Genomic DNA, 20,387 nt, shown 5'->3' on the forward strand with positions numbered 1-20,387 from the left:
AACAGCAAGAGTCCCGGGCAAACTACTAGCTTCTTTTCTGCATGCAGCTGCCATGATTATATGATTTATGCCTCTCTTCACATACAGGCCACACGGCTACAGCGTCAGCACTTTGGTCCAACATGCAACTTTAATTTGTACAAAATGTGGTCACCAATAAGACGAGTAGCATCCAAGCAACGGATCGATCAGCAGCTCATATGGTCACTTCAGTTCCTGTCTAGTTTTCAACCAGACTTTATTTACCATGCTAGCTAGGTGAAGCAACCAACAGTGTACTTGAAGGCATAGAACAAAATCAGGGCTTACAGTTTTGATGATCTACCAATCATATCTCCTTTTACTAACTCTATGTATTCTGTAATTCTCCAGTTCTCTAAAATGCAGGCTACACAGCTCACCTGCCTAAGTCAGCTGGATCTGGGATCCAAAAGACTAGCATCGCGCACGCACAGCTAGTATAGTAATTACGTTCTGTAGCAATTGCGGTATCTAATCAGCAAGAGGTGTTGGGATCTGCTGTGTTCTTGTTCTTGCAATGGTGAAATGGTCGACAACCCGTACCGACGTCACAGGATCTGGAGAAGAGGATGACCTCCACTTGCTGGGGTGCTTCCGGTGATGGTTCAGCTGATGAGGCCTTCTTTCCTCTGCTTCCCACTTGGGATCCAACTTCCAATCCTTTGGGACCTGTTCATCGAATTGTTTCAGAGTACAGAAACATTTATCCACAGTTCAACGCTTATATGATCAGGCTATACGGATCAATTGGTTTTGAAATTCAAGTTCTGAATGGATGACATCAACACAATTGCTACCTTGTCAACTGCAAGGGTGAATATTTCCAGGTCACCGTCCTTCTTAACATGGAACCTTGTGAACGATTTGTAGTTTGCAATACGAAGTGAAGAGAAGGCTTCATCAAAGTGTATGTGGAACCAGTTGATGCATATATATAGGTAACTACCAAATATGAGGGATACAACTGGAGTTGAGAAAATCCAGAAATAAATAAACACGGAAGTGTAGTACATCATCAGAACACTCCGAGAAAGAGACATCATCCCATTCTTGCATATATTAATTCTTGTCACAGCCATGACCTGTACAAAGATACATGATTTCATAATTGTAAGTAAAATACACAAAATGTTCATGGAAACTATAGTTGCTTCCAAGCTGAGACTCTTTATTTACTACCTCAGGAACGTCAAAGGCTGACATAAGGTATTTTATGCACGCTGGGTACAATCCAAGTGTCCATTGCTCCAAGCGAGCACGAAGACCAGTTGGGTCTGGGAAATGCTCACTTTCCATTGACCGATACCAATCGTATAATGTGTGATAACCTACAACAAAATGGATTTACAGTTAATTTTTCAGTTTTAAGTTGAATTTCTCTTGGACAAAGAAACACAACATAAGCAAATCTCTGAATTTGGGACAAATAATAGGATCCTAGCTGCATCACCCACTAGACTTTCTGTGCAGTGCTTAGAGTAAAAGGCCAAAGTATATTATCAGGGACACCGAATATGGCATCATAGTTTTGTCAAATAAACTCATATGACATGTCTGCACGCACAACCAGCATATCTGCATAGGAATTTCTTATGCCTTTAATTTCCTCTAGACACATCAAATTACAAGGCTTTCAGGGATGAAATATCCAATGTTTACAGTCTAATACAGTAGAAACCCATAAATAGTGTATCCTGAGTTCGAAAGATTCCATAAGCATTTTTTACATATATTAAAAGGCATATCCTAAGCATGAACATGCAATTTGATGTTGACCCGCGATAAGAATTTTTATCTGCAAATACGAAGTTGGAAGTAGATATGAGAATGAGATGGAACACCTGACGTTGCCAATAAATGATTCCGAATACAAATTTCAATGCCCAGCTCCAGCAGCAACATTAAAAGCAGAGCTGCTGTGAGATGGGCCAAAACATGCAGACCACCTATGATAGCTCTTTTTCTCCGTGAGAGCTTGGATGGTACAAATGAAAATGATGCCAGTAATAAAGTTAGACTTCCTACTGAAGAGACATAGGAGTGTTCAAAAATATAAAGCAAAGCACTCCATATTGTACTTGAGAAGCTTGCCATACGCCCTGACCAGGTTTCTTCATTTAAGATGTGACTAAGATTACACTGGAACAAACAGAAACAGGATCAATTAGTCATGATTATATAAAGATTATTACCATGAAAGAGTATCAATGTGTTGCTGTCACCAAGTTTGAGTAGAATTTGTAATATTGGTCAATTTATTTTCCAAGTAATTACCAGGTGGTTAAATGCATTCTTTTTTATTTTGAAAAAAAGGAGCATAACAATGGAATCAGTTAAAGGGGCATGGAGGGTAGCAGAACAATTTAAGCAATGCAACATTGCTGTTCTGAGATTTGCACAGCAAAACATTTTATAGTAATTGAGTATGTTGAGCAACTGGGTCAACAACAAAAGTCAAGTAAATTTGCCAAAAGAGAGAAAGCAACGGAGTGAAGCATCAATAAGATCGCTTTCAACCAATTCAAACCTATCCAGCAGCAGGTTTCCTATAAATTCTTCCAGGGTTAATTTCTTAAAAAGGAAGCCCCTCTTTTATAGATTTGTAAGTCAAAATGAATCAAGGAAGAAAATTATGAGTGAATGGAATATGGAACTGACCTGTGGGAACATTGAGAATACCAGTATGAAGTAGATAAAACCACCAATTGTGTCAAACTGCCAATTCTTCTTGCGGAACTTTAGTATGTTACCCAGCGCAATCTGCATATTTAGTTGATATAGTTTCCTTTATTTCACTTGTGCACAACACACAAAGTTAAGCTATAAATTTCAGAGATTCCATTATCATAGAGAACACCATACCCCACTAGAGTCGTCGTATGATGGATAAGCAGCCTTACACTCATAAGTAGTGCCAGAGAACTGCTTGAAATTTTTGAAAACATGTGTTGGGTGCAAAAAGGCGCCACCGCATCCATTCACAAGCAAGTGTTGAACAGAAGTAGGGTTGTCTGACTGATTAGCTGAATGCCTCATAAAATGGTGCAAGTCCCCAGCCAAACGAAGTTTGCATCTTCCATTCAAGTATTCCTGGATTAGGTGTGAAACATTCTTGCCTGTAGTCTCCTTCCAATACCAATCAAGAAGCCAGTTTGGCTCATGCGTCATCACAATCACAGAGTCATTCTCTCCAATCTGCAGAAATTCAGGAATGTAGTGAATCAACAAAATCTGGAAATGAAAAAAAGATAGTGCCAACATTCAAGGATTCTGATGTTCTTGAAACTAATATTGGAAATGATTAGCAGTTCATTAATCAGAAACTAACCAAAATTAAATGATAACAAAGTAATATGCAAGGATCTTTCTCCACCTAAAAAGCAAAAGGGCCTATGATTAAAACATGAATAAAAATTATGCTGACATTTTTTTTTGTGTTTATTAACCACCTAATGGCAGTATACATGGTTGAAGCAATTTTAAAAGAATGCCATGTACAACAGTAAACCAGATGTAATGGCAATAAAAGCAAATGCATGCTTCCAGCTTAAACAGAATATATAAATGGAACAAAAGTCAATGCACCTTGTTCCGACAAAGCTCTGCAAAGAACTTGAATTGGTATACATCAATGTCACCATGAAGAGCTAGATCAAGTCCAAATATCCACCAACCCTGGGGAAGCTGCAATGCAAAATAACTCTTCCTCTGAGGCAGAAACCACCCACCTAACCAACTTTTGTGACATACATATCTCATAAAAGAGTGCAACCCATCAAACCAGTCTGTGATAAATGGAACGAAAATCATGAAATGAACTTCGTATAAATAAGCATGCAGTACCTGCTTTACAAACTTGTCATAGAGACCAAAGGAAAGGAAACAGAATGTGGTGTAGTATATTAATCAAGTTAAGAGTTAAATATGCACAAACCATGATTCCCAGGAATTATGAAACACTGTGGTCCATCATAATCTTTCATCTTTGATACACCATAAGGAACCTCAGGCTTGTCCAAAGCTATATGTTCAGCTCTATACCAAGGTGGAGGTTGCAGAGCATACTCATAAGGAGTAAAGAAGCGCCTCTCATATGTAAATGATGATGGATTTGGATATCTGTATATTACAAAATTACAGAAAGTTAAAGGAAACAGAAACCACAAGATCCATTTGTTAATTTGAACGAAGAACCACTTATCGATATGTAAATGACGATGGGTTTGGGTCACTGTATATTGCATTACTACAATGGACTAAGTTCCACATACTTCATGGTGGACCACTGGAATTCAGGAAAAAAAATTGTGTAATTATCCATTTGTTAATTTGAAAGAATTTGTACTAGGTCTAGGAGGATTCATTGGAGTCACGTGACTTCAATGCTAGAATTCAGAGCCAACCCCAGATTGATAATGAAATATGTGATAACGCCGTTATGGTGTGCAAATGATAAGAAACAGTCCAAACGATTTATAGAGCTTCCAAAAATGCTGAGATGTGCCTAGATAAGGTGAAGCCTTATCTCTGATGGTGAACCAGAAACTACCATGAGTCTTAGTTGTATGGAGAAGATGGAGAGGGTGAGAGTTAACCAGACACCAGGCACAAGTAATCATAATATTAGAAAAAAACTTGAGCCTTTGCTATCATCTACAAGAAGCTTATCCATTAGAAGCTGTTACTTGGACAGAACATAAGAAACGAGACCACCAACAGGCGGCAAATTGAGTTTATCAACCATGAAGTGTAAGGAGTTCAGTACTAAGGATGCAGTTAATATTTCAATGAGAAAATGAAAAAAAAAATCATACAAAAACAACTACAGAACTCATCCATGCTGTTAACAGCCTGAGTCTCCAAACATTTAACAAGAGCTTTAGCCTGTATGATTTCCCATGGTATAAGGATGAAATCAATCATGTGATTTGACTGGCTAAACAACAATGCATCATGATTTTGTATGGATTAATTGGCTGCAGACAAAGGAAAAAAATCTGATAAATATGCTGTAAACTTACGCAAGGTCTCCACCAATAAGAAGCAAATTTCCACGTGGAAGAGTATGCATAGAGCCACCAATTACAGTCTGAATGGATGGTTGAGCTAGCAATCGGGCAACTGTATATGATGAATTTCCGCCATCACCAGTGTCTGCAACAAAGTCAAACCAAAGGTCTTCTCTTTCATTGAAGTAGTCATACAAAAGGTCATCATTCTGAGTTTCATCTGTTGTTCTTTTCATTGCGGCCTATAAGACAATGTTATAAAAAGTTTGAGAGACCAACTACATGCCATCAGGCTTGAACACACACACACACACAGTGGCATAATACAAGGTGAAATTTTAAGTGTTAAAATCAGACAACCATGACCAACAACAACAACAACAAAAAAAGATCAGTGAAAGGAACCAAGGAAATGAATCGAAATTGTGATCTGGAGCACCTTAGAACTTACATTCATGTTGTGCATCTTATACTGAGCAAAAGTTTCAGAGCAAGCACCCTTACCTGCATCATGCGCATATCAAATCGCCCAACAAAAAGAGTTACAGAGACCATAAGATCAAATGCAGTCTTGAATAAATCAGCTGATGTCCTACATAAAGCAAAGCCAAAGATGTCAGATTTTCCCATTGGACTCACCTGTAACCTGAATAGCTGTTGTCAGAACATAGAAGGCCCTACCCTGAATACCAAGGTACCATGTCCAAGAAATCTGGTTTCATTTGTCTCTTAAGCTTCTCGTCCTCTAATAGAGTGGATGGGTGTGTAAGAGCCCATCTGAAACATTTGTGGTGCATAATTAAAAGGAGTGAATATATGGAAGCAACTTTTTTTTTGGAAAGAACATATCACTAATTTCCATTTTAAGAAATAGTGCATCAATAAGAACATGCACAGTGCAAAACAATAAACACATACCCAGTTGATCTCTCCACGACAAAATTAGCAATATAAAGGCCAACAAATGTAGCCCACAATGAGTACAGGGGAGATATTTCATCTGAAGGGCCAGCACAGGATCCACTGCAAACTAACTGGAGAATAACATGATCAAATAAGTGTAACATGGATATTGTAAGCTGGAAACATGAAAGAAAGAATAGATGAAGAGAAGCCAGCGGTACCTCCCCATAGATAACCCATTTGGATAGAAGAGGATAATCACTTGCAGATCCAACTGGAGCAAACCAAGATGAACATATCTGATCTTTTAACTCATTCATACGGAGAAAATTTGATATCCAGGTGGTTCCCTTTTCATTCTCAAGAAAAGCAAGCAAATTTGGATCGGAATTCCTACCAAAAGATTTACTTTTGTGCACAGCAATATTCCCACAGTGACTGTAGAACACACAACAAGCAATACTGATTACCTGAAACAAATGCAACAAATAATCTTCCAATGAGAAATCTGAGAGAACTTTTTTCAATAAAAAGTAACAAAACTAATTTTCAGTAAACTTACAGTACAGTTCTGGAATATGGTCCATATTCCAGGTCTTGTTCCTGCCATGCGAGCAACCAGTCCAATGTACCAGAGACCAATAAAAACAATATGAAAGGCGATGATGAAAAGGACAGATGAGAAATATATCGTCAAAAAAAGTGAAAGGTTCATGCGCATATCAACTCCCATTGATTGGAAGCTAGGAAGATGATACAACGATGCGAAGCAAATCCAAGCAACATACCTGCAATTGTGCAATATAAGTGACAGAATCACTTACCCTAACAACTTAATTATTCATTTGCACAAAGTTTCTGTGGAGCAATAAAGACAAGCCAAAGAATATAATATTTAGTCCTTGAGACATAAAACAGATGACAACATACCATCGGTTGAAATTTGAGTAACTCGGTTGAATAGTTCTTCCAAGAAAAGGAGAAGAGAAGAAATAGAAGAAACCAATTAGACAAACATACATGGACCACCACTTGATATTGTTGTCCAGTTTATGTATGAGGGTATGCATATTGTCAGACGAGATGAAAAAGAGGCACGCAATTATGACTGCAGTCATGATATGCCTTGAGTGTTCATGAGGATATGGATATGTATGTGTCAGGATCGTCCGAACCCTCTTCATCTTGAGGGTTCCGAGTAGTGGGCTACCACTCTGCTTGTCTGAACCCATCGAATAAGTCTTGCTTTAAACAATATATAGCTTTTTTACCCAGAGAAATGTGGTGGTTGCGCTAGAACTTCTCCTTCAAGACTGGAAGCTTGATGCTGAAATCATGTTCTGTGCGTATGAAACAATGTAAGATTTCAGCCAAAAAGCAAGGTTGATGATTGAAGTTCGTAGTTGGTTGCATGATTGCATCCAATCCAAGTGCAACCGTTGATGCGCAAATACGCAAGTTCAAACCAAAAAAAAGAGAGAGAAACGCAATGTACGATACTGCCAGACTGTAGATAGAGTCAACCGGGCAAAAGCAAGGAACTGTGCTTCTACTCAAAATCAATAAGAGCATATAATAAACTTATTATGCCTTTTGCTTTACCGAAGCAACTCTTTCAGTTTCAAGTTTGAACATATGTCTTATTTTTTTCATTGCTGTACGAAGAGATTAAAAAAAAAACACAATCCATCCTAATTAGTAGTAACTCTTTCGGAAGGGGGAAAACATCATAATTTATACGCATGTTACCGGCCAAAGGACAAAAGGAGTGGTGTCATCTCACAAAATACACCAGATTCATTCATTGGGGTTAATATTAATTACAATAGTGCTAAAAATGGCGCCTAGGAATTCTGAAACCAGCATTTAGCGAGAAGAAGGAAAAAAAATGAAAAACAAGTGGTAGTGTGGGTGTGTCAGGCATGGCATCCGAGACAAAATTGCATTGCAACATGAACCGCGCAAGATTATATCGTAGGAGCAATGCAAGAAGGCACGTATAGCAGGTGAAGGAAAAATAGAGCACCTGAGCAGAGAGCTGTAGCCGCAGGAATGCGGTGGGAGATCGGCGGCAATGGCGGAGGCCGCAGGAGAGAGGGACGGTTGCTGCGTCCGCGTGGGTGGCGTTTGATTTGGGAGTACGAGGGATCTCGACTGATTCGCCTTTTCCATGGGATGGGATGCGATGCGATGCGAAGAGAAGAAGAGAAGAGAGGCTGGCTGGCCAAGGGAGGAAGAAGAGTCGAGGAGGAGAGGAAAGGGAATATCCACAAGGCCAGATTAGATAGATGCTTTTGCATTGCACCTCACCTCACCTGCCATCCGGCCCAGCCCAAAGCACGCCCTCAGTCCGTCCTCTCCTCACCACCAAAAATAAAAAACCTTCCTTTACCCGGTCTCTCTCTCTCTCTCTCTCTCCCTCCGTGTCCTCGCGTTGCCCAGAAAACAAACAAGAAGCTTGGTTACAGATCCAAACATCCAATCGATCGATCGATCAGGGTCTCCTCTCCTGCCCGCGAGCGTCCCCGTCCTCCACCTCACACCCAGCCCCGACTAGCAAAGCCAACGGAGAGGAGAGCAAGGAAGGGGGAAGAAGAAGGAAGGTATGTACAGAAATTCGGGCCTCTCCTCCCTCCCTCTTCTCTGCCTTGTTCTTCCTCTTCCAGGACTTGTGCTGTTAGATTCCAGATTTCTGTTTCATCTGCTTCGTTGGACCTGTGTTTTGTTTGCTCACAAATCGATCCGCGGTCTCTCCTCTCACTGATTTTGCCACCATCAGATTCAGGCCAGTTTACCATGCGTGTACTTCTATTCCCCCTGAACCGATGCCAAGAAAGAAGAAAGAATCTTTCTTTTGTTTTCTGGAAACAAAATGCCAAGACCTTATCGCATCGAATTTTTAGAGGGCAGCTTAAGTGGGTTTGGCGCAAATTCGTCACTTTTCTTCCTTGTCCATGTCTAAGCCATGAAACTTTTGGATCTAGCTGTACACCTTTTCGTGGACGAATCATTGAGATTTAGGAGTAGCTTTTTATTCAGTACAAATCTATGTCTCTCTTGGTTTAATTCCACATATGTAAACAAAAAAAAAGAATCTGCTTTTGAACTTATTATTGATTCATGATCAGATTTTGAGGTTGAGAAAGGTGTTTTACCTTCCTAATAATGATGATGATGGTAACCACTGTACCAAAAGAAAGTGGTGTTGTTTTTTTACTGTACTGTACATGAGATTGTCAGTGCACCACTCGTGCAAATCGCTATTAGTGGCCAGTGATCAGGAACGGGGAGGTCGATGGACCCAAGGCATCGCCATCGCCGGGACAATCTGTTTGGTGGCGCATCTGCAGCCACTCAGGGGGAGAGGCATATATGTGCTCACGAGATGAGACAGTGTTGGGGAGCTTTCGGTCCAGAACCTCTCAAATCTCGTTAATTATTGCGATTGGGTCCAACGATGGAATCAATAAGAATATAAACCCTTTTCATTTATATCTCATACTGCTAAGGATTTAGTGGGTCAGCACTTTGCAATTAGCACCTGTCTTAGGATGAGTTCACAATAATCTGCGTTCTATGGCAGTGTATTTTTTTTTTCTTGCGTGCAAGCGGCTTTTGCTCACCTTATACGATCGTACGATTTCACAATTTACCCAGCACGATCATCTGGGGTGAACAAGATTGGGAATCGGATGTGGGAGAAATTCCTGCCAATGGCTGAGATGTTCAGTCGACTCCCTCCCCCTTTGTGGAGGTCTGGACCCCTACAAGTGATCAGAGTAAATTTGGACTTGTTTGGTTTCAGTTTCAGCTGAGCATTAGTTTTTGATTATTGGGTATTGAGGCCAATACAGAGTGCTTTCCTTTAATAATTGAACATTCGCTAAGCATAATCACCACTGTTTATAAGCATTATAGAACAAAACAATATCGGTAGTTGCCGGGGTTTTCCCAACCTGTGACAGTGATTTATGTCTCTTAGCATTGTTCTAATGCTGGGAGTTTCTTCTCAGCGACCATGTTGTTGATCTTTGTAATACCAATTTTCTCACTATCTTAATAAACTTGGTCGGCTTCTTCACCAGCCCAGTGAAAAAAGAACAAAACAATTTGGGCTATTGTTTTATGGCTAATACGGTAAAAGCTGAATGTCATGGAAATTTCTCATCAAGTTTTCTTGATCACTCATAGTAATACACAATGTGTTATCTATTTGCAGGTTTGTGCAAGCTGCATGCATCCTTCTGGAATTGTCTAGTTTCTTAATCTTTCGTCCAGCCTGGCAGATATCAAGAGGTCAGGCACATCTCGCACCTCTGAGTGGGTGTGGGTTTGCAACTACTGTACAATCAGCCTATCCTTGCCTTTGGGGAAAAGCCCATCTTACATCTGGAGATTACGCCGAGCATTGGAAGGTCTTTTTGATTATGGTTAATTTCCAACAATAGCTGAGATGTGACACATACATTTGCTGAGCTTGGTTCTCTTCCAAGATAGTCCTTTGATTTAGCAATGTGATTAGGTCAACTCTATTTGTGCTGTCCTTGTGATTGCCGTCAGAGTTGACTTATGGTTAGGTTTTTCTGCTTCTCATCCTCGACCAGTACCACACATCATAGAACAAAGGTATAGAAAACTACTTGTTACATTTTAATTTATTTTATTTTTCGTTGTTTTTCCCTGAAGAAAACATTGTATTGATTGGCATGTCTCGACTAATTGGCTTCAACAACTCCTTTTTTTTTTCTTTATACTTTTTATAGGAGCGCTTTCTGCCAGCTGAACAAGCCATGCTTAGTGCTTCACAGAAGAACACCATACTTGCTGTTTCACAGATGGATTCTCAGGATCAAACAGTGAAGTCCAACTCTGGATCAGCAAGTCCAAGCCAGATGACAGACAGAAATGGTCATTCAGATGTTAATAGGCAGTATGATACTAGCCCATCTTCTCATCAAGAATGCTGGAGTTCTGAAGATTTGAATAGATATGCATGCTCTGATGATGGCAAGGAGGTTGGTCACCTAAAGAAGAGTCAATCTCTTGGAAACATGCTTCACAAGGATCATGATCATCTTAGTGAAGGTGCCAAATGTGATATTATTGACTGTGACCACAAATGTCATTGCTCTAGTTTGAAAAGCAATTCAGCTGTTCAAGATTCTGCTAACTTGAACACCAAGGGCAAAGAGAATGCCTCATCTGACCTGATCAGTCATGATGTTTGTGAACCTTCAGTTGGCAATGCTGCTGACTCTGATAGCCACTACACAGGTTATACACAAACCAAATTTCCAAGATCACAATCTGCTATATTTCAGAATAATTCCAATTGTGGTACAGAAGGTTCTGCTGATTCTGAGATACTAGGGCCTCGTTGCAGGTCTTATGAAGATCTGTGTTTGGTGGGTTGTGAGAAGGCCGAGTACATGAATAGCGATGAGCCACATCACTCTAAATCAAATTTGGATATACATTTTGGTGGACCTTCCCCAGATGTCTATGAAACAATGAATTTTGAGGGGAATGGTTCAATAGGTTGCTCTGATGCTGCTGAAGGAGGTCAAAGGTCCTCTGCAAGTGCAGAAGAAAGTTTTGTTAGGGATGGGGTGCTAATTCATGAATATTGGGATAAGAAATATGTAAGTGGTGATCAATCTGTTGATCCAGCTACCCCCTACTACTCAGGTACAGGGGATGGTTGTCACCATTCCAATAATGATTGCAGCATCAATGAATCTCTAGATCAAGAGAGAAAAGATAACTTGTGTAACAGAGATAGCACTCCCTACCATGAATCACTTGTCATTGATGTGAGTGATCTAAAGTTATGTGATTCAAGGGACATTAGCAAAGAAGTTGAGCACAACGAAACTGAAACTAATGTCAATCAGTATTTAGTTGTGGACCCAGATCAACTCACCCCAAGAACTTTTAGCATTAAAAGGATCGAAGATTGGATCAACCAAATCGATATTGACGATGGCATCCTTGTCGAGGAGCAAGGAGAAAATTCAAACTCTGTGTTGACAAAATATAGTGAGCCGGTGACTGGTGTTCCTGCTATCCGGCCTGATGCTAAAAGTCCTCTTGGAATGGAGATAGCTTATACTTATATTTCAAAATTGACTTCTACTTCTTCATCAGCGCAATTAGCAAACCTTGGCTTGGTTGCAATCCCAAGGTTGAGTACTTTCTCAGGCCTACGCCTGTTGAACTTATCTGGGAATTCTATCGGTGTGTTCTTTTCTCTCCATGCTTCATTAGTCACTGCAATGTGCTTTTTAGTTGTTATATATGATCATAAGAATCTAACATTTTGAGTATTCCTGTGCAGTGCGAATAACTGCAGGAGCTCTTCCAAGGGGTCTTCACATGTTAAGCCTGTCAAAGAATAATATCTCAACAATTGAAGGCCTTAGAGAATTAACACGCTTACGCTTACTGGACATCAGCTATAATAGGATATCCAGAATTGGCCACGGTATTGATACTAACATCTTTTACTCCTCTCATTATTTATATGCATTTTTTGTTTATATGCCGTATGACAAATGTTCCTTCATGCGTTGGTAGACGGAGTCTAATTTGGCCTGTCCAAGTAATGAACCAAACGTTGATCGTTGGAGTATCTGAAATACAAAGACTCATCCTAGTGTGCTCTTACTGAGCGTTGTAATACTCTGCTCACTATGTTGATTGTTAAAAAATCTGAAAAATGAAAAGGATCATCACAACTTTTGTGTTATGACAATATTATTAAACAGGATTTCCTCTCTTCTTATTGACTTAATGCTCTGAGCGTTTGTTAGGTCTGGCCTCCTGTTCTTCTCTGAAGGAACTGTATCTGTGTGGTAACAAGATCAGTGAGGTAGATGGTCTTCACCGTCTTCTGAAGCTAAAGGTTCTGGACTTGCGCCACAACAAGATTTCCACATCAAAGGGTCTGGGCCAGCTGGCTGCAAACTACAATTCTCTTGAGGCAGTAAACCTAGATGGCAATCCAGCACAGAAGAATGTAGGTGATGAGCACCTGAAGAAATACCTGCTAGGTCTCTTGCCAAACCTTGCTGTCTACAACAAGAACCCTGTCAGAGCATCTGGCTCGAAAGAGGTTTCCGACCGTCATACCCGCAAAATTTCCTCTTCCCACCGTACCGGTAGATTGGATCGTAAATCTTCCAGGTTGGTGGCCGGCACAGGCACATCCTCCTACAAGGCACAGAGTTCACGGCATGCGCGTTCCTCGGGCTCTTTTCTGAAGCATCATCCAAGGGCGCGAAGCATGGCCGCGGCAGCTTCAGGGTCTAGACTGATGGAGCATGCCGGTTGAGATGGAGGGAAAGGCTCAGTAAGAAAGAATATCCTTATTATGGCTCAAGCATATATGCTGCTGTTGAGTGAGTGCATTTGAAGACAAATTAAATGGTGCGGTCATCGTTGCTGAATAATTCCTCCCTGATTATTGTGGGAAAAAAAAGCAATCTTTTTCTTTGGCACAACACTGTACTCTGCTACTGTTATTGTTATTCTTGTCCTGAATTGAATGGAAGGAACATATGTGTAATGTCGCAGTGAAAACATGAAATGGAAGCTTCATTTCATTAATGTTGCGGTGTATAACAATTAATAGTGGTAGCTGACAGTGAAAGGCAGAGACAGGATGAATCGAAGAAACACGCAGGTAGAAAGAGAGAGAGGCATCTACTACTACTGTACACAACAAATAGGAATTGATGGTAGACAGAAGAGAAGAGAAGACGAGGTAGATGATGAACTAAAATTAAGCAGCAGCGAGCTTGGTCTGGACGTGGACGTGGTTGGTGCCGACGTGGACGTCTTGGTCGGCGATGAAGCGGCTCCAGAACCAGTGGGACTTCCAGACGAGGACCATCTCCTCGATGGGCACGTTCTTGGTCTCCGGCAGGAAGAGGGCGATGAAGACGGTCATGATGACGACCCAGCCGGCGAAGAAGTAGAAGAGGCCGAACTTCATGTGGCAGAGCATGGTGAGGAAGGCCTGGGCGATGACGAAGGTGAAGAGCATGTTGACGGAGACGTTGATGCTCTGCCCCGCCGGCCGGATCTCCAGCGGGAAGATCTCGCTCGGCACCAGCCACCCCAGCGGCCCCCACGACCAGGCGAACCCGGCCACGTACACGCAGATGAACAGCACCACCACGGCGGCGTACCCCTTGGGGATGTCGCCGATGCCGCTCGTCCCGAACTTGGCGGCGATCAGCGTCCCCACCACCACCTGGCACACCATCATCTGCGCGCCGCCCTGCAGGAACAGCTTGCGCCGCCCCAGCCGGTCCACCGTGAAGATGGACACGAGCGTCGCGAAGACGTTGACGAGGCCGGTGATGACGGCGGACATGAGCGACGCGTCGCTCTTGAAGCCGAGCGTGTCGAACAGCACCGGCGCGTAGAACATGATCACGTTGATGCCGGTGAGCTGCTGGAAGAAGGGGATGCAGATGGCCATGGTCAGCTGCGCCCTGTACTTGCGCCGGAGGATGTTGCGCCACGGGTGCTGCACCAGCTTCGACTCCTCGCTGGCCGCCACCAGGTCGGCGTACTCCTCGGACACGTCCACGTCGGAGCCGCGGATGCGCTTCAGCATGCGCTCCGCCGCCTCCGGGTGGCCGCGGTCGATGAGGGAGTTGGGCGTGTCCGGGAGGAAGAGCGCGCCGAGGGTGATGATGCCGGCCGGCACGGCGGCGAGCGCCAGGCTCACGCGCCACCCCCACCCGGCCTTGATCTTCGCCGTCCCGTAGTTGATCAGCTCCGCCGCCAGGATGCCGATCGTGATCATCAGCTGGAACCCGATGTTCAGCATCCCCCGGAGCCTCGCCGGCGCCATCTCCGACAAGTACACCGGCACAGACTGCATCACATCAGTGTACACGTACTCACTCAATTAATTACCTACTTACTTCATCACCATCACCATATTATTCTTCATTATACTGTAATTAATTAATTTTTGCTAGTATTGCCTAGCTACGAGTAGTACCTAGTTAACAACATTATATATTCATTAATTGTCTGCCTTAATGAACTGAAATTAATGTTGTGTTCGCTACCTAGCAAGCGATATGACGATCTCGATTGACAAAGACATGAAAATTTTAACAGAAAAGAGCATATATAATTTTTTTTATATTATCCCTAGATTCAACATATCTCGATCGATATTATGTCACTTTGTTGAATTCCAAAAGTTTAATACTCCAATGTTGTTATTCATTTTCAGAGAGAGATCGAGTCTTGTTCGTTGCTGAAAAGGACGTACGCTAGCTAGCTGGCTGTAACTAACTACATATGCAAGTCAACAAGTCTTGCGTTAATCCGGATGCGATCAATCTAAGAAAGCCAAGCAATGGCTGCTACTGCAAGTGATGTACAATTCTAATTCGTAATTCCAAGATAGTACTGTACTACGACTAGACTAGAGACGACTAGTCCAAATCTATCCCATAATATAATGCACATTGTACTACTATTCCTTCCTACAATGACGTCCACATTTACAAATTGATTGATTATTAATTGCAGCCTCTGACTAAGATGAATGCAGTTCCTTTTTGCTAGCCAGATCGATGATGGGAAAAAAAAGGTTTTGAGTTATCTGGATAAGTTTAGCTTTTTGCTACCGATGCGTGCTTAAATTCAAAGTTAGTACGTATACTAGATATCAGCTTCACATGCATCAACACGTACGTACTTCTCTTTTGCTTTTGATTAATTGAACAAAAAAGGGAGAGAAAAGGTGGCTTCAGTTCCACGGGAATCTTGGGTGAATGGATCATGGATGAACTATCAAACTAACAGCTTGCATGCCACCGATGCATTCAGTGCGAGAATTGATCATATGCGAAGAAAAATATATGGATATTTGATAAAACTATAGTAGTAGTATATATATACAGACACATACCAGGAAATCACTTTCTTTTAGTTATTTTTAATATATTTTTATGAATATGTGATTAGAAAAGGTGATGCTACAAGTAATATTCATATTTTTACCTACTGTGTCGATGCCTTAAACAATAAGATACTAATTAAGAACAGATGATGCTACGGAAATGGAGGGCTTTAATTAATTTATCTCTTAATTTATATATTTGGGACTCAAAGAATCTTACGGTTGAACCTCACGTTAGACCTTACTTAAACAAATTCTCATTTATTAATTAAGAGTGGATATGCCAGCATGCATTGCCCATAATTCGGGCAAGATATATATATACCCGCTCTTTTATTTTGAAGACAAATTATTTATGCCAATATATATTAATTATTCATCAAATGGCCATGTACTCCTAGTTAATATCTTCCATGTGAGGTGTATAGTAATATGCTAAGAGAGTCAAAATCACAGCTCATAGCAAGAGACAAAGCAGCAATATGTATGATGCATACATATGAGCACAAGTGGCCATAGGAACAAGTAATCTAATCATGGCCAGCTACTGATGAAGAGAGTGATAAACAAACAAATCAGTCAACCTCTCTAGCTTGGAGAGTAAACATGGATGTGTACCCCCAGCTTGGACTTTGGGAAGCACACACATTATATATATGCATATATATCAACATCCATCTATCCAACAATTGGGTGCAGTGGGCCTCCTTCTCACAAGGACTATTATGAAAATGAGATACTAGCTAGGGACGTTTAGTAGTACTTGATAAATTAATTAATTCACATAAATGAAATCCATGGCTAGCTAGCCTACCACTTTGGACTTTGCACATGTAATAAGGTGATGCCCAGCTTGGCATGATATAAAGTTTAAGGCATATATATAGTATATATATATATATATGTTAATTTGATTGTTCAAAACTAGCAGCAGCTACCAAATCTCTCACCCATGGATATTTCGTTGATTCCTTTGTGGAAAAGTATATAGTATATTATAGGATTACATAGTCATGGTCAAGGAAGGAATCGATGTCATATAACAGTAGAATAATGATGGCTGGTGGTGCATGCAACTGGCCGGTTTATTTAACTTTTTTTGTTTCATTGGATGGATTGCTCCATTAACTTAACACATGTGAGACGCCGGCTACCTTTAATTAATTTATGTATATACATCTATTAATTTTCTTCACGATGTAACCATCACACGATCGAGACCGCTCGAGCGTCTGCGTGTTCTCATTGATACCCAAGTAAAAACATATAGACTAAGTATTTTCATGATTAATTAAACTGATATAATACGTATATGCATGCAATTAACTCTGATCAGTATTAAGTAAGTAGTTAATTAATAGGTAAACCAAATTAACAGGTGGGTAGGGTAGGGTACCTGATTGGCGAAGCCAACGCCGACACCGAGGAGGATGCGACCGATGATGAGCATGGCGACGTTCTCGGCGGCGCCGTTGAGGGCGGCGCCGATGAGGAAGGTGAGGCCGCCGCCGAACATGGACCACTTGCGGCCGAGGACGCGGGTGACGGTGGCGGCGAAGAAGGAGGCGACGAGGGCGGCGAGGTAGAGCGACGAGGTGAAGGTCTGGAGCAGCTGGTTGTCGTACTTGCAGTACTGGTTGTTCTTGTTCGACGCCTGCTTCTTCCTGAACACCTCCGGGAAGAACTTCTTCAGAAATGGATCCATGGACGTCACACCGCCTGCACCAGACAGATTCTCATATATATATATATGATCGAGAATTCGAGATCGATCGATGAACAAATTAATTAATTAAAGTAGCTAGTTTACCTGAGATACCGATGTCATATCCGAAGATGAGACCACCGGTGGCGGCGACGACGCAGGTGAAGAAGACGAAGAGGGTGAGCTTGCCAGGGTAGTCCTTGGCCGCTCCCGTGCTCACCACCGCGCCGCCGGCCATCCTGCCTAACTAACTGACAGCTAGATCGGAGCTACGTACCTCTCTCACTCGTCTGTCTAGCTAGCTAGCTAGTAGAAACGAGAGAGAGAGGCTCGTTGAGACGAAGAGGGATGAGAGGGTCTCGACGACGGGCTCCCCCTTTTATAGATGCTGCCTGTGGCTGCTAATTCATAGCTAGCCATCTCATTAATTGTATCAATCATCTGATTAATATTTCGTGTTGCCACCTCCGTCTGTCTGTCTCTCTATCTAGCTAGCTTAATTTGCGTCAGTGCGTTGTGTGTATGCATCATGGCATCTGAGCAGATAATTCAAACTTATTGTTTATTAATTAGATACCACATACACAGTTAGTATATCCAAGCAATTGTGTAATCAAGTCAACGCTTGAGATGGAGGTCAGTGCAAGCTAACAACGACGCGCTAGCAATGCAAAAGCTGCTTGTTGATTGCTTGCTTGATTTACTGGAGTAGTAACACTGTAGCATGTTAACTAATTAAGATCAGGGCCGACCATGAATTTATGCTGCTTGCAATTGCATTCATGTTAATTTGCACGCACATATTAATTGCTAGCTAAATTAACGTACAGTGTGAGCTGGTGCGTGTATATGCTGTACTTTTGAGATGCTGAGTTGGAGCAATGATCTAATCCAAATCCAATCCTGGCGCCGCTTGTTAATTATTAGCTTAGTTGCGTCGCAAACTAGTAACAGGCTTTGACTCAACCGTCGTCATTTTGCCCGTTGGTTTCACATGCGTGTATACTGCTAGTAGCTAGCCACTATATATTTTGCAAAATCGATCATTATATAATTCGATCACACACATCCATGCTGCATCCATCTATCCGTTCAAATTGCACCTCCAACTTGACGCTTATAATATGCAATAATCCGATTGCCCTTTTCCCCCTACTTATAAACAATATATACATACATCAAGTTTATTGATACATCGATCATACAAACAACTCGATCGATCGATCATCGTTTTCCTTCACATGGACAAATTAAATTGTTCGATTAATTTAACACAATTAGAATATATACTAATACAAGTCCACCGGCGGGTATAAGGTCCAAAAATTCGGCCGCTCTATTGAAATCGAATATAGAAAATCTGAACATCTATATATATAGTATATATCCATCGTGCCGTGTTTATTCGTTCAATATTCACATTGAAGTGATTGTTCTCATTCAGAACATGTACAGCAAATAAGTTAGCTTATTTAATTCTTAGAAAAGGTTTTCAGAGTATATGACAAAAGGCAGGTCTGTATATATATACGTACGCTAGCTCAAAAAGGGTCCGATTCCTAGATAGTAGTTACGTGCGTGTACTGAGAAAAAAAAGCAGGTTAGATGGTGACATGTACATATATATGCATGTGTGTGTTTGGTTTTTTTTTTCCAATTGATGAAGATGATGACATGATCGACGCGCTCTTCCGTCAGGCAAAAGGATCGTACGTGTTCCTCTGTTTACATTAATTTTGTCAATTTTACCTGCATATGCATGGATGCGTATGAACCTTTTGTTTGTCATTCCTGTTAATTTGATATATAATCATGAGTCAACAACAGATAAATACATAATGATATCCGTTCGATAAGAAAACCCAACAGCATATCCATCATATTGTCTCACTTACGACGACTTATTAGTTCACGGCAAAAAAAAAAATCTTAATCAACTCCCTCCTCCTCCTCCATCTCGGTCAGATCGAGCCACACCGCGCCTCCACCCAAATTAATCTTCTGAAATAAATACTCCTATTTTTTTTCATAAATATGTAGACTCGTAAAGAGTCTTTTCCACCTCAAAAGTTAGTCATTGAGATGAGGGGCTCCCCCACTTATATCCTAGGTTCATTGACCCTCCACAACTAATGTGGGACTATTCAACAATCTCCTCTTCACATATTGGTGTCCCTTAGCCTTTCACCGCCCTTCACCGTATCCGGGCTATCACCAGCCCACGGTCCACGGTCCATCAGGTATATAGGTCCCGCATCCCCGCAGGCACCCTACGGTTCATCAGACCTTCACACACTATGTCCATCGGGCCAGAAATGTTAAACTAGCCAGACTCTAATACCACTTGTAGGATCGTAAAGGGCCTTTCCCACCTCAAAAGCTTAAACTAACCAGGCTCTGATACCACTTGTAGGATCGTAAAGGGGACTCCCCCACTTATATCCTAGGTCTATTGCCCCTCCACAACCAGGCACCCTACGGTCCATCAGGCCTTCACCCACTGTGTCCATCGGGCCAGAGATGTTAAACTAGTCAGGCTCTGATACCACCTGTAGGATCGTAAAGGGCCTTTCCCACCTCAAAAGCTAGCCATTGAGGTGAGGGGCTCTCTTACTTATATCCTAGGTCCATTGCACCTCCACAACCAATGTGGGACTATTCAACAAAATACTCATTCTACTTTTTTTTTATTTGACACCGTTGACTTTTGGGTTTATATTTGACCATCCTATTATATTAAAAAAGTTAAATATAGATCCAACAGGCAACTGTGTCAAATAAATAAACAGAGTATTACATCAGTTGGGATCACAAT

General features: G+C 41.5%; 3 protein-coding genes across 3 annotated transcripts; 1 reads left to right on the forward strand and 2 right to left on the reverse strand.

Moving 5' to 3' along the window:
• Positions 1 to 51: 51 nt before the first annotated feature.
• LOC102715125 lies at positions 52 to 8,275 on the reverse strand. The gene is made up of 16 exons (XM_015839334.2): positions 7,960 to 8,275; positions 6,864 to 7,273; positions 6,496 to 6,721; positions 6,155 to 6,403; positions 5,949 to 6,064; positions 5,712 to 5,807; positions 5,535 to 5,622; positions 5,043 to 5,272; positions 3,956 to 4,140; positions 3,607 to 3,806; positions 2,884 to 3,216; positions 2,680 to 2,781; positions 1,863 to 2,160; positions 1,201 to 1,349; positions 819 to 1,103; positions 52 to 690 (listed from the first exon to the last, which is right to left on the reverse strand). The coding sequence occupies exons 2-16, from the start codon at positions 7,163 to 7,165 to the stop codon at positions 493 to 495; spliced, it is 3,057 nt and encodes a 1,018-aa protein (XP_015694820.1). The 5' UTR covers positions 7,166 to 7,273; positions 7,960 to 8,275; the 3' UTR covers positions 52 to 492.
• Positions 8,276 to 8,368: 93 nt separating this feature from the next.
• LOC102715403 (probable serine/threonine-protein kinase DDB_G0278509) lies at positions 8,369 to 13,491 on the forward strand. The gene is made up of 5 exons (XM_006657331.3): positions 8,369 to 8,536; positions 10,153 to 10,559; positions 10,697 to 12,170; positions 12,271 to 12,417; positions 12,746 to 13,491. Exons 2-5 carry the CDS (start codon positions 10,503 to 10,505, stop codon positions 13,264 to 13,266), a joined length of 2,199 nt encoding a protein of 732 aa, XP_006657394.1. The 5' UTR covers positions 8,369 to 8,536; positions 10,153 to 10,502; the 3' UTR covers positions 13,267 to 13,491.
• A 46-nt stretch (positions 13,492 to 13,537) lies between these two features.
• LOC102710317 (sugar transport protein MST3) lies at positions 13,538 to 17,902 on the reverse strand. The gene is made up of 3 exons (XM_015839683.2): positions 17,678 to 17,902; positions 17,264 to 17,586; positions 13,538 to 14,823 (listed from the first exon to the last, which is right to left on the reverse strand). The coding sequence occupies exons 1-3, from the start codon at positions 17,808 to 17,810 to the stop codon at positions 13,717 to 13,719; spliced, it is 1,563 nt and encodes a 520-aa protein (XP_015695169.2). The 5' UTR covers positions 17,811 to 17,902; the 3' UTR covers positions 13,538 to 13,716.
• Positions 17,903 to 20,387: the final 2,485 nt, after the last annotated feature.

Source organism: Oryza brachyantha, chromosome 7 (genome assembly GCF_000231095.2).
Source record: "Oryza brachyantha chromosome 7, ObraRS2, whole genome shotgun sequence".
NCBI classification, from domain to species: Eukaryota; Viridiplantae; Streptophyta; class Magnoliopsida; order Poales; family Poaceae; genus Oryza; species Oryza brachyantha.

Bases quoted from the DNA above. Each gene is read 5' to 3' on its own strand.
- LOC102710317 (XM_015839683.2), bottom strand. From the start codon at position 17,810: ATGGCCGGCGGCGCGGTGGTGAGCACGGGAGCGGCCAAGGACTACCCT. The intron at 17,587-17,677 runs GTAAACTAGCTA...TGTCTGGTGCAG, and splicing joins ATATGACATCGGTATCTCAG to GCGGTGTGACGTCCATGGAT. The intron at 14,824-17,263 runs GTACCCTACCCT...GATGTGATGCAG, and splicing joins GCGTTGGCTTCGCCAATCAG to TCTGTGCCGGTGTACTTGTC.
- LOC102715125 (XM_015839334.2), bottom strand. From the start codon at position 7,165: ATGGGTTCAGACAAGCAGAGTGGTAGCCCACTACTCGGAACCCTCAAG. The intron at 3,807-3,955 runs GTTTGTGCATAT...CATTTATCACAG, and splicing joins CATAATTCCTGGGAATCATG to ACTGGTTTGATGGGTTGCAC. The intron at 2,161-2,679 runs GTCAGTTCCATA...TGTTTGTTCCAG, and splicing joins TATTCTCAATGTTCCCACAG to TGTAATCTTAGTCACATCTT.
- LOC102715403 (XM_006657331.3), top strand. From the start codon at position 10,503: ATGGTTAGGTTTTTCTGCTTCTCATCCTCGACCAGTACCACACATCAT. The intron at 10,560-10,696 runs GTATAGAAAACT...TACTTTTTATAG, and splicing joins CCACACATCATAGAACAAAG to GAGCGCTTTCTGCCAGCTGA. The intron at 12,171-12,270 runs GTGTGTTCTTTT...ATTCCTGTGCAG, and splicing joins CTTATCTGGGAATTCTATCG to TGCGAATAACTGCAGGAGCT.